This window comes from Python bivittatus, unplaced genomic scaffold (assembly GCF_059951505.1).
Source record: "Python bivittatus isolate LINGU-HERP-01145 unplaced genomic scaffold, Pbiv_v1 ctg000980_np1212, whole genome shotgun sequence".
NCBI classification, from domain to species: domain Eukaryota; kingdom Metazoa; phylum Chordata; class Lepidosauria; order Squamata; family Pythonidae; genus Python; species Python bivittatus.
Window position 1 is genome coordinate 14,782,422 of NW_028277125.1, and position 14,395 is coordinate 14,796,816.

The 14,395-nt window shown below is 38.1% G+C and overlaps 1 protein-coding gene across 2 annotated transcripts in view; it reads left to right on the forward strand.

Moving 5' to 3' along the window:
* Positions 1 to 729: 729 nt before the first annotated feature.
* SLC2A2 (solute carrier family 2 member 2) overlaps positions 730 to 14,395 on the forward strand; it is a 38,908-nt gene continuing 25,242 nt past the window's right edge. The window contains exons 1-3 of one of the 2 annotated variants that reach the window (XM_025172947.2): positions 730 to 1,477; positions 11,849 to 11,944; positions 12,873 to 13,063. In XM_025172947.2, the coding sequence (XP_025028715.1) occupies positions 1,418 to 1,477; positions 11,849 to 11,944; positions 12,873 to 13,063 (347 nt within the window). In that variant the 5' untranslated portion in view covers positions 730 to 1,417. Of the gene's footprint in view, positions 1,478 to 1,520; positions 1,635 to 11,848; positions 11,945 to 12,872; positions 13,064 to 14,395 lie in introns of those variants that run through there. The other variant, XM_007421581.3, reaches the window with a different exon arrangement.

Below are 14,395 nucleotides of genomic sequence, written 5' to 3' on the forward strand. Positions count from 1 at the left end.
GGGATGAACTCTGCCATCCTGGATCCACTTAGTATACCTGGATCCACTAACTTCAACTGGGTTAACAATTCTCCAAGTACTTAGGGTACATGTTTCCATTGATTTTAATGGAATTTAAGTATTCTGTTAATACATTAGCACAAGGATGGGCTGGATTGGCCCTCCAAATGTTGTTAGATACCCAATTATATCCAGCATAGCCAAATGTGAGAAATGATAGGAACTCCATTCCAAGGAGATCTGTTACTCCATATTTCTAAGAGCTGTGATCAGATGAAATATAAAGGTTTTTTCAAACTGAGCCCAACTCCTGGAGGCTTCATGGACACATCCATGGAATTTTTTTGGCAAGTGTCAAATCTCAATTTAACCATGAACTCAGTACATGGCCTTAACCAGACCACTTGTTCTCCTAGCCTCACTAACCCAGTTATTCACAGAACTGAGATAATAGATGTGAATTGTGGGATTTTTTAGCCCTCTGCAGCAGAAGTTTCCACACTATATCTGTATAGAACTGCCCCACACACACACACACACAGAGAGAGAAAGATTCCAGAACAATTAAGAATATTTGTACTTGGCCTGAATTTGTTTTATTTTTTTCTGATAATGGAAACTGAGGTTATTTTGGTTGATGTCCTTTTAGCAAACTGGTTAATAATGCTCTAATGCTGGGTCCATTATTTTTATTATACAAAATTAGCTTTGACAGTGATACTAGGCTTAAGGAAAAATATTATTAATATAAAAGTTATGTATAGAAGATGTATAGAAGAAAAATAACACTCAGCAACTTTCAATTAGAGGAGCAAAAAATCAGAACTATTGTTCTAGAGAAACTGCCAAAAATCTGGCACTATCTAACTGGGATTGCAGCCCCTAGAACGATGGCCAGCCAGGATGGGAATCTGAGAATTGCAATCCCAACACTTCTCTGGGCACCAGTTTGGAAAAGGCATCTCCTATGAAATTGTCTCAGTATTTTGGAGTTGGAGTCCAGCATATCAGGACAACAAGTTAGGGGAGGACTTCCTCTATTTCCATGTCCAGAATGCAATAAACTCCTAGTAAACATTTCAGCTCATTTTGGTGGGCTTATCATTGTACAAACTTCTTTGGCCTTTGCACCTTCTCTATATAAACAATTGGTGTGGAGAGAAGGTACACGCTGCAGAATGCTTGGTTTTTCATTAACATTTGAGTTGATTAATTATATCCTTACCAGTGGCTACAAATAAGCTTCCTCTAATGTTCTCATGTTGTCTGCCACCAACTGTCTCTTCTCCTCCTCCTCCTTTCCCTGGGGATTTCATATGATCAACTATGCCTATCCAGCTCTTGAAGCAACAAATCTAATAAAGGTTGGAAACTCATCTTTTGCACAATTCTTTTGCGCAAGTGGCTACCAGCATTCATGGATCCATTGAAAAGAACCACAACGAAGACGGTGAAACCTAAGCAGCGGTTACTGAAGGTAATACTAATCACAAGATATCTTACTAGACTTCCAAATCAAGATTTATGCCCGGCATCTTAATTAGGTGCAGAATCCTGCAGTGCATCCCTAAGCATGGCTTATACATGGATGTTCAGAAGGAAAGGCCAACGTATCCACTGAGGATTACTTCAAGGTAAATGGGGGCAATGTTACAGTCTCATTAATTACTGAGATAAGTCATATTAACTGAGGTGGAAAAAATTAAAAGAAAGGGGAAGAACGTATTCATAATTACAATCTAGAAGCTACCGAACTGGAAAAATCAGCTCTTTTCTTGCATCGATAGAATACATTGACTTCTTTCCAATCTGTTTTGAATAAAACATGTTGTCAATAGCTTTCACACTGAGAATGCTGCCTTTAGAGAATTTATGAATGTCATTATCACACATACTCTTTTCACAACAACGTTCACTCTGGTGAGTGTTCTTGTGAATGTTTTCATACAACCCAAGCCGGCACACTGTGTTTACTTCTTTGGCTTCATAAAACTGAAATGCGACATCAGTAAAAGCTTTCTACAACTTTTGGGACAATTATTCTTTGCTTTAAAAACTTAAAGTATCCATCCAAATTTGCTAACAGTGCAATCGTATGCATGTTTAGTTAGGGGAAAAAAAACCATTGATTTCAGTGGGGCTTACATCAAGGGAAATGTATGTATCAATTTCAGATTGTTGGAATTTCTTTTTTATTTATTAATCATTTTTAAAAGAAGAAAAGAAGAGAGAAAAGTGAATGAACAAGCAAAAGTAGAAAAGAAAAAAATATTTGATATAGAAATATAACATCAATAAGTAGACACAGTTGGACTAAAATTTCTACCAATGTGCTCAGTGGATGAGTATGATGGGAGTTAGACCATGTTGACTGAGCATTCATCTGTTCCAGCATAACTGGATGTTAGCAAGCTGGAAAGCCAGTTGTATAACTTTGTAGGATTGCAGTAAAGTTGTAAATATATTTACTCAGAAATCAGTATTATTGAATACAGATAGTCTTCGACTTTGACCATAATTGGGATTGGAACTTCTGTCACTAAGGATGCAGTCATTATGTGAGTCATGCCCAATTTTACAACCTTTTTTTGCTGTGGTCATTAAGTGAATCACATGGTTCTTAAGCGAATCTGGCTTCCCCCATTGACTTTGCTTGTAAGAAGCCCCCTGGGAAGGTCACAAATGTCAATCATGTGACCCTGGGACGCTGCAACCATCATAAATCCATGCCAGTTGCCAAATGCCCAAATTTTGATCACGTGGCCACAGGGGCGTTGTGATGGTCATAAGTGTGAGGAACAGTTGTAAGTCACTTTTTTCAGTGCTGACGTAACTTCGAATGGTCATTAACCGAATGGTCGTACATTGAGGACTACCTGTACCGTTGGACTTAACTGTTGGGAAGATGGGCGTGTGAGTCTAATCCACATTCTTAGTTTCAAGCCCATCCTGAGTATTATGCAGGAAAGACATTTTCTCTCCAGGTTAGCCACAAATGAAGCAGAAAGGAAGGCTATAATTTGAAGCAATAGATAAATATATAAACAAACAGAACCTGGCCATTAGGTTTGTATTTTAAAGCAGCTGTTGAGTGTCCATTTTTTTGGGAACAGTACAGACTAGGATATCATGGGGATCTACATCTCAAGTGTTTCTGATTTGGTGGGATATCCTTCCTACTCCTCTTGTGACAATGTTCTCCTTTCTTGCACTGGCCCTCTAAATGCCACCTGGAAGTTCAGTTCTGCCAGCAGCTTTTGTTATAGCTTGCTCTGGGACAAGTACATTTAAATAAAGGTGTAAAGGAGCCATTTCCAGTTGTTGTTGATTCTCTGTTATCATAAACCTGACTTTAAAACATAGCACTTATCTAGCTGGAGAAGTTAGGTGATTTTGGACTTTGTTTCCAGAATTTCTAAGACTATTTCTTTGCAGAGGTTGGTTGACGGTATGAACTGCACTGCATGTGCTAAGACTCTAGATCTACCTGTGTTTTTGCCATGAACCCCATCAATGCTTCAGCTTTAACTTTGACATGAAGCTGATTACGATGCCCATGCTAAGACTGCTACCCTTTGCATGCTTATTAGGCAGTGAACCACACTGGATATAGTGGGACTTCATTTGCAATAAATATACAGTATGTAGGATGCGAAGTGTCACAGAGTGGTGATATAAAAACGTTATACAATAAACATAAATAAATAAATGAAGCATGAAATTTATTTTATAACAGAGCCCACCTGTTAGTTTGGGGCTCAGCCTTCAGAGCCTCTCCATATGTCAACATCAAATTGAATTTTTTAATATGATAGAAGGAAGAAATAATTAAACCTATGGCAAGTCTTTATAACCCTGATTTAATGGATATCTTTTAATTTAAGGGGATTTACATTTGAATTCAATCCCATTTAGCTTTGTTCTGGTTCCACCTGCGTCTTTGGATCGGCTTCCTTCTGGAGCGTATATCCCAGGGCACCATCTAAAAGTTGAGTCTGACAATAAATATTTCTGCATCTCTGATTAGGAGAGACCCCAAAGGGAGCTGAAATTTGGAGAGAGTGGCAAGTTATTATTTTTTCAAAATCATTCTCCTGTTTAATATTTTTAAGACGTTGTGTAAAGAACAGGTGCAATACTTTACTCCAGCCAGTTCCTTGAGGAATAGTTAGCAACTGGCAGCAATACCAACCTGGAGTTATTTTCCTACCATGCTCCTTCAGTTCAGTGAAAGAGAATTGATTTTGTCACTCATCCCTCCTGTGATCTCCGTCTGTGATCCCTGTTTCTTCACACTTCTTTTAAAGCCAATGGGAAGCATGTGCAAGCCGGGGGGGGGGGGTTAGCTCCTCCCATTAGCTTTTTTCTTTCTCAGATTGGGAAGGATGGTCAGCCAAGGAGGTATCAGAGTGACGGATTCCTGTCAGCGAAAACAAAAAGCCCATCATCAATAGCACCTCCAAATAAAATAAGCTCAAAAACTTACAGAAATTTGCAAGAAATAGGGGTGTACAAATATTCAGTTTGGAGATTCAATATGAAAGCCACTCAGTAGAATAACCCCACTGAATCAGGTTTTTACTCAGTATTGGCATATTGATTCAAATGGCTGAAATGATCCCATTATGAATAGATTTGATCCACTCACATGACTTCTGCACACAGGCATTTTTCCCCCTAACTCAGTGTTATCCAAACTTGGCCACTTTAAGATGAGTGGACTTCAACTCCCAGAATTCCCCAGCCAGCCATGCTGGCTGGGGAATTCTGGGAGTTGAAGTCCATTCATCTTAAAGTGGCCAAGTTTGGACAACACTGCCCTAACTGATTCTGGTCTGAATTGAATCCATTCAGTTCAGCATTACAGTTCAGGATTTTATCAGCTTGCAAATTTAATCCAATCAACATTTAGAATGGGAAATGCCTTTTTTTTTTTTTTTTTTTTGACGTACAGTATGTCTCTCAAATACCCTGAGAATACAGTCAAAAACCAAATTCCTTTTTCATAGGGCAAGACAACTTTTGAGAAGTTGCAAGGTAGATTTCGGCAAAATATTAACCAGGTGTCTCATAAGCTTTTACAGAGTGAAACATTTATTATATTATTAGTGTTATTGTCTTGACTCTGCGATAGCACACACTGAACATCTTTTAAGTCCCCACAAGGCTATTCCCAAAAACCCAGAGAGTAGAACCAGCAAATATTGTTAAGTTTACATGGTGACAGCTGGAATGTGTATTATCATTTCCATCCTTCCTCACAATGAGTGTGTTATGATGGAGGAGGTTAAGAGAATTCTTAGTCTCTTACAAACTCCAGGACCCAGAATTCTGTGGGAGAGATACCAACGGCAGAAAAATGGCAGTTACAGAGGTACAAAACTAATACTCCTTTTAAAGTGTGTATATGTATGAGAAACTGTACTATGTTAAAATTTACATGCTACATATATCTCAGACATCTGGCTAGTCCCAATTTCCCAGTAAGGAGGGATGGAAGGAATATAGTAGAGTTAAAATTTCGCACATCTTCCCATGCTGAAACATCTGTGTGCCTATGGAGGCCAGTTATATTATGAGATATTCACAAAGAGGTCATATGGTTTCCTTTCCTTCTTATATGTTCTGTCAAAACATATAGGGAGAGATGTAAGGAGTTGAGTTTTTCCAAATCCTATCTCAGCCTGTAAAGCTCACAACAAACCAGTGATTCACTATTGCGGTGGGGCAAAACTAGGAGGCTGATGGGATAACTGTACCAGCTCATTCCCACCATTTCATCATTTCAGTTGTTTAGTCAAGAGTTAGAAAGGACAGGTCAGTAATAGTTGTGAGATGTGGTGTTTATACTATTGGAGGTAGAGGAGTTTGACTTCAAGCACTAGCTCCTTCCCAAACTGTTAGAAAAATTGGACTTATATGAACTTGGTCCTGTATTAAAAAAACAATCTCAATAACAAGGAAATGCCTCTTTCACACCAACCTAAACATTATTTCCAGAACACTCCATAGAAATTCACCATAATTACAGTCAAAGGTATCCACAGGAAGGTGCAATTAACATCAAGTGTCATGATTTCATTTATGAAACATCAACAAACATCAAAAACAGCTAACTGGCAAAAAAGGGTCTAAAGGCAGGTAAACACAGGGAGAAAGAGAGACATGAAAAATAGACAAAAGATAAAAGGGCAGAGGATTTAAAATAACAATCTACATTTTCTATATCTATATATCAAAAGCACAGTACTTTCTAGAGCCACTGAAAACAATATTGTGGGTGGCTCTTATTTATTCTACTTTAACCCTTTTATGTACATAGCAGTAGCAGAAGAGACAGAAAGTGCTTTCTACTCTGGACATGAAAGAAGAAATTTGGTGAATGGGGATGATATATCTAGCAAGGAGATGTCTTTTTCCTGCCAAAACCAAAGTACCGGTGGCAGTCACTTTTTCAGGATGGGTCAGACGAATGAAAGAACTTTGCACCTTGTGGCTCCTAAGCCATCCTGAAATATCTATTTGTTGATTCTAGAAGAAACCCTATTCCCAAGTTTTTTGCTGAGCTAAGAGACTTCCAATAGCATATGCAACTCCCACCAGTTGACCCTCCTCTCTATCAACTGAAGCATCACTTCCATTTCTAACCCCCTTTAAGCCGTTATTCTACATAGCATAGGATTGCACTTTTTATTACTATCATTTATTCTGCAAAGTAGCTAACAATGAAAGTGTCTTCTGGTACTTCGTCAGCTAACAAATTGATGCCATTTCTGATGAAGAGGACTCTCACCCATAAAAGCTTATTCTATATCCAACCTGTTAGCTCCTAAGGGATCACAAAAATTACTTTGTCTATAATTATTCTGTCTGTCCTGCCAGATCAGAGAGAGTCTGCTTAAGGTCTCACCCCATGTGAGCTGAGTAGGATGGGGGCTAGTAGTGGCCTCTGCTCTGTGGAATACACTGCCCCCAAGATACACTCTGGCCTTCAGAAAGCTTCTGAAACTGTTTCAGTTTAGGTAGGCTTTCTATTATTTTAATGTTTAGTGAGGGTAGTGGAGGGCCATCTGATTTTACATTGGTTTTTGCTATTAGTTTAGTGTTATTTTTTCTTGGAGAAATTGCTGTTTGAGATATTCTGTTCACCACCTGGAGTTTTTAATGCGATGGTATAAACATATTGTTAATAAATAAATAATATATGAATAAATAAATGAAAGCAATAGGAAACTGTGGCTGCATAAACCCAGATGCGTTGACATCTGGCACATGACAGAACCCCCTTCTTCTTATCAGGACAATGATGCAACTTTTTGAAAGACTAGAAACCTTATATGGACTTTTTGTTGAAAGAAGAAAAGACTGAATCGATGATTTACAGATTTGGGGACTAAAAAGGGTTAAAAGGGAAGGGGAAGGGAATTACAAAGTAAGAAAAAAAGAGGGAGGGGAAAGAGTAAGATGGTCACTACTTAACAGAATGAAAGGTAGAAGTCATAATTCTATATTTTCTTTTTTTTTCCTTATCTTTCCTTTGATTCTTTATACATTTTTTGTATTTAAAAATTCTAATAAAAATAAATAAATACAAAAAAGGACAATAATGCAGATGGGCTACATCCTTTTTCAAGGAAGGATGGAATAAAAATGCAATAAAAAATCATAATATGGTTTCCCTGTCTAGCAGTGGTATATTCCACTAGTGAGAGTAAAATAATGTAGAATAAGTCATCGCTGGGACGGAATCTGCTACTGTCTGCCATGGTTTTGTTTAGTCCTAGCAATTATAGAGCTAAAACCAATTTGCTGGTCATTGTGAGTTCTACAAACATGAAACATAAGAAAAGGCAGCAGCTAAATGCCTACAACAACTTAACTGATCAGTTAGTTTATTAGATTGGTGGGCTGGTGATCCAATTTTAATTTACTTTCATTAAAGGGTAGGCAATCTTGGCATCTGGCATGGCTGCATATGGACTGGATCAGATGCCACTTTGCACTATGAACGCAGAAGAAATAGCTTATTTGTAGCAGATGATGCAACTCAGGGAATATAGTGCCTAGACCTAAGAGTCTTATGCCCCTTTTCCCAACCATGAGTTATTATTTCAGCTGTGGGGCACGCTGTTAAAATTTCTCAATACATTGACTGTGTAGTGCAAACACAGAGTTATTCAAATAAAGGATAAGCAGGGATTACTAAAATAATGGGGAAATTCATGGAGCCCTTATGAGCCATGATCAACCCATGATGCAGGACATTACCCAACCTGGCGCTCCTCAGACGTCTGGAATCTTATCATTCCCAACCATCCCTGCAACTGGGAATGAGGAGGGTCAAAGTCCAGCTCATGGGCAGCAACACGTTGGGGAATTCTACATATGATCATAGTTATGTTCCGTACCTTATATTATTAATTTTATCAAGATATTTGTCTCCTGGATGTTTATAATTGATTATAAATAACAATTGGTTACTATACCAATTTATTAACATATAGCAGACTATACTTTGGTATTTCCTAATGGTCATTCTTCCAAGTACTAACCAGTTCCAACCCTGCTTAGCTTCTGGGAGATCAACCAAGGTTGTTTGGGTGCTGCGATCAGCTGAAGCATGTATGTGTTCAAGCTGCGCAAAACTTTAAAGGTGTGCTTCAGTTCCACAAAGGTTTGTGTGAACTATTCCTTCAAAGCTATTTCATGAAGCAACATATACACACAAACATACACAATTCTCAAAGTGAAGTGTCATAGACAGAGTGAGAGAGAGAGAAAGAGAAAGAGAGAGAACTATAAGAACCAAAATATAATAATAAAGGTAAGAAAAAAAAATACAACAATTAAATTAATATGCAATTGTGATTAAAATGAACCGAAGAAAACAGGGATCCATATAATTTTAATATAAATCCAGTTCATTCCTTAAGCATGTTATTAAATCTAGACTGTATAGAAACATATTATGCCAGCTTCTCATTTTTAAAATATAAAGACATTTCAAAAATCAACAGGGAACACATCTCTTGAATCCACCCTTTAACATCAAGCATTTCTCTTTGCCAAACCCAAGGCTCAACAGTGACAGAGTTCTTCACAAAATGTCAAATTCCATAACATAGGAATTTAATTCAACATCATGTCTACTTCTTAACTGCTATGTTTTATTCAACATATGTACTGATTTGACATCAGAAAAGACCAAAGAAGGATATGACCAAGTCAGAGAGTGAAGTAGCTGCTTAGTTTCACTTGGAGACCTCATCTGACAGGTTCAGTACCAGGAAAGCCTTCTACAATTGCAAACTGAGTGTCTCTGCCAGCTATTGGAATTGCCACATGAGACTTCAGGTCAATATAAAGCACCTTGACAAGGCAAATCATGTAGCCTCCATAACAGAAAGGGCTTCACTAAGGCGAACCACAGCCCCCTCACACACTTCTAATGTATGTGTATATGTGTGTGAGTTCAAAATGTGTTTTTATAAATGCTCAATTAAATTCCCATTCTCTCCCTCTCTTGCAATGTTTGGAAACAGTTTTAGGGGCCTTTTCGGTAAATCTGAGACAAAGGGTTTTATTGGCACCTTCTTGTTTAGGATCACACCAGACCTCTAGAGGGTCAGAGAAAATTGCTGAGGGTGGGGAAGGATCTGCCCTCAGGTAGACATCAAGAGGTCAGGTACGGACTAGCAAGAGAGCAAAGAAAAGGCTTTGGAGCGGGAGCTTAATAGTCTTCAGCTGGAAAATTTTACCATTCCTACCTGATTCAGAACCAATTTGGCATGTTGACTGGGTATTCCTGTGCCTTATTTTACAGAGGCCATTTCTCTATTAGAAAGTTCCCTCTATTTAGACAACAATCTATTCCAAATCTAGTTTAAAGATAAGGAAGAGCCTCATATACCAATAATCCATGTGATAGACAGATGGACAGTTAGACAGATATGACGTAAAGGTCAGACTTCTGGTGTCTCCATATCAAAGATGAACTATCTTTTTTGAAGGGGGGGTGTTGGGATCTCTTTTTTTGAAGTGAAATGTTGGCAGCAGAGGGTAACAGTGATACAGTGATGTTAAATGAGTGGGTGAGACCAGAGGTTTTGGCCCTTTATCCCATTTTGAGGGGGGTAGGGAGTTAAACAAAATAGATACCTTTAGCCCATTTGAGAGAAAAATCTGCAGAAAATCATACCTCTGCTATTTGCTGCAGCCCCCTGGATTTCATGAGGGTGACCTTGGGGTCTCCAGTAAAAACAGGCAAGATAATTTATTGAACACATATACCACCACAATCTGTTGGACCCTAGGAATTTACAAGTATATATAATAAAAATACAATACTGACCCATTGGTTGCAAGTTACTCAGTCCTATTCAATACCATAGGCACATAGTAAGCCACCTAATACCATTTTGTCCTAACAAAACCTATCTGTCTACTCCTTGTCATGTATCCTCTTGGCTATGAGTACCTTTTCCTTATTATCATTGTTTTTTCTTTAAATAAAATCCTATACTCTGGAAGATCTTTACAGGATCTATTTGCCTTATTGCAACTGGTAACCCCTTTTCTGGTTTCAGCAGGGTATAGTAAAAAAATGTCAAGATGGTGGTTGCAACAGTGTGATTGAAGCTCTGCCTGTTTTTTTTTTTTTTTTTTTAATGTGTGATGTCTGGTATAAAAACACTTTTCTTTTTCTTCTTGAGTTTGTTATGACTCTGATGTAACATGACTAGGTGGAGCATGGAGACGATACAGGTCAGCAAAATCATTTGTTCAACATTTGGGCAAAGGAAATATTTCCTCCTGCAATATATACTGGGAGGAGGTACCTAGTGTTGCCATGCTTTTATTGGCAGCTTCATCACCCAATCATCACATTTCTATGCTGTTTTCTCTAACTGGTATAAGTTTTCTAGGTCCCTCCCACCAGCATATGGTCCCTGCTTTTAGCGATTTGAAACTCACTACACCAAATATGTCCACCAATTGTGTGTGGCAGTTTGGCAGGTCTTGACAACTTCCCTATTACTTTCCTCTTAGGCAATTAAAGTATTGGTCCTTAGTGAACCACAAGTCACAGCTGCTGGGCTGTGTCCAGTCTGATGGGTTAATCAGGCCTTGTGCATATTTATCACACATATACAATGAGTAGAGCTCTAGAATGTACATAATGGCCCTGGTTGCAATTGTTCCACACAATTATCTGACTGTTTGTAAAGAGCCTCACTGATGTACGAATGTGAGATTTTTCTGAGATCTGCAAGGAACAATTAAACAAACTCATGCAAGTCAAATGCTACCCTGGTTTTCTTTCCAAAATGTTCACCAATTGTTCAAAAAGAGCTACACTAGTATGTAAAAGAAAGTAGAGTTCCCAGATGGACATATATGCAGTCACACAATTATTTCAGTGTGTGTACAGCAGCGAAATCTGGTTTTAATGAATCTGCAATTTGATAGCCTTGTGGATTGTCCTTTGCTGGAATCTAGAACAAATCCCTGCAAATTAAAATAATACTCCTACCCACCCCATCAAGAAAGCCACAGCCTATGTGATGCTTAAATTGTAGCAAGCAATGGATTTGATATCCTCCACATATTTTGCATATTTAATACAATATGGCAATACTCCTGATTTAAGAAGTTGCTGCTCCTTATTGTTTGATGTTGTGAATCCTGGCAATCTTTAGAGGCATCATTCAAACCAGCTTTGATAGCTTTTCAAAGAATTCCAAGCAAAGGGTTGAAATAGATAATGCACACCTGATTTCTTCTTCTATTTGCTGTGATGGAAAAGCACAGTGTGACCTTATACTCTCATTTGTTGCTCTTTTCCTAGGATGTCACTGGTACTTTATTTTTCTCAGTTTTTACTGCAGTGCTGGGTTTTTTCCAGTATGGCTATTGTATTGGAGTCATCAATGCTCCACAGCAGGCAAGTAAATCTGATTATTTATATTGCATTAATATCATACTCCATATTTGGGACTCAGTCCTTTGACCATGGACACCTTAACGATTGTGATATCTTGAGCACCTGTTCTCAAGGACAAGAGATATCCAAAAAGCATCACTTCCACATACAACATTAGCCAAAGCAGTATAAAATGTATGAACCCTACAATTGACTTGGATCTAATGTAACACAAAGTTTAGGACTGCATCCGTGCACCAATTTATTCCTACTGTTTCTTCCTTTGCTGTGTGAGAGTGATTGAATGCACCAGCTCCCAGCTTCAGTTCAGTATCGTTTCATCTGCCCTAACAGTTACAATTAGTTTTAACCCAGGTTGATTTGAAGAAGCTAGGGCCATAAACCACAATTTGACATTGACTTGCTTGGGAAAGATAAAAGGACAAAATGCAATCAAGTGTTGCCAATCTCTTCCAGCATGTAGGTCTCTGGTAAGCTATTTTTCATGTACACCTAAAATGTAGCTGTTAGTGGGAAAATTTCAGCAGACAGAGGGATGAGAACTCCCAGTCAGCACAAACATGTATTGTTCTGCATGTAACCACAAAGCCCCTTTTCCTGAATAGGTTAGCACCATATATTTAGATAACTGGACAAAAGGCTACTTGAGATAGGTAACACTCTGATATGTTTCTTATACTAGTTGTGATCTTCATTGCTATGTTCTAGTTACCAATTTTAATTATGTTTGAAGGGGGCTAAATACAGATTTGGAAACATATAAACCAAACCGTATAGGTATGGTTAGCTATTAGAGATCCAGACTTGACTGCTGTTCCTTATCAAGTATATATTTGGTGGGTAAATTCAGGTTGTGAAACAGACAGTGTCTGAATAAATCTAGTGTTTTATAACTAGTGAAATGACTAATACACTTTTGTCAACACAGATCATAATGACCCACTATGCAAAGGTCCTGAACATTCAAAGTACTAAAGATCCATCTGGCGCTTTTTTGATTGATGAGGTATTGAAAGACCCAACACTCATGATGCTTTGGTCCTTGTCTGTGTCTATGTTTGCTGTTGGAGGAATGGTTTCCTCCTTCACTGTGGGCTGGATTGGAGAAAAGATGCCAAGGTGAGGATCATTTTTCCTTGTTGGATTTCATATGTAGCTAGAAAAAATAAAATGGACATCCTATGTGAATTAGGAGTTAATGAAAATAATTCTTATTGGGTCCTGACCACCACTTACACACTGCACAAATTATTATGAGGCTATAGCTTGGTACAATTAAAGGAAGTGGAAGGAAGGGGAGACATGGTCAAGGAGATCATTGGAATATCCTTAGAAGGGCTACAATTTTTTTTTTTTTTTGGTTGGAAGTAGTTCAAGATGGTAAGCATTTCTCCATTCAGTTGCCAAGAGGCTCGGCCTAATGTGTTCACACAACATGATTATTTTCTGGACTTGCACAATACATTGAATCTTGAACTAACCAAATGGGCTGAGACTGCACAATGAGCTAGATCACAAAAATCTAAGCAAGGAAAGTACTAACAATGTTTTGCATGTTGTTTGAATGCTTCTGCTAGGTCTTTACTTGACCTGTTTAAATATGTTGTGTATACTGAATGACCCTGTGATATTGTGGCAGGTCTGCTGTTCCAAGGTAAGCAATATAACAAATCAAGATTTTGCACATCCTTATGCTTGAGCGATTTGCAATTGCTGTTCCACCATTAGGAGGAACAGTTGGCTAGTTAGGAGTTATTATGAGCCTTTTAAAAATGATTACATTAAGCATGTAGACTTCAAAAACCAAATCTGATTCAAACTTTGGTAAGTCAGAAACAAAAGGAATGACTTTGGAACATCTTTAATGCTTCAGGCACAATACAGGTTGGTACTATAATACAGGATTTCCATAAGGATGTCACTTGACTTTCTCATCCGTTTCCACTATGGAACCAGACTATCGTTGGTTTCTCAGTCTCATTGGGTTCCTACAGCAAGCTTAGAAGCATCGCTAATTCTATTCTCCTCGTACACCCAAAGGATAAGATGTTAGATGTTTATAGAGGATATCACCTTTCTCTACTAGAGCTTATGTGTCTGTCCAGGAAAATGAATGGCAGGAGGTCTTCATACAACACAAAGTAATTTCCTGAACTATCAGGAAACTAATAAATAAGGCTATCTCATAAAACACCTCCATTGGGAAGATCCTTCATTGACATGGGGTCAGATGTCATTTGTATTCTGATGATACCGAACTATACATCTTGATTCCAGGCCAAATATAAAATATGGTAGAGGTCCTATCATCCATCCATCCATCCATCCATCCATCCATCCATTATATTTGTATGGTTGTCCATCTTAGAGTACAACTCTGGATGGCTCACAACAACAATAAAACTACAAACCCTTAAAACCACAAAAACCATAAAACCAAACTAAAAAACC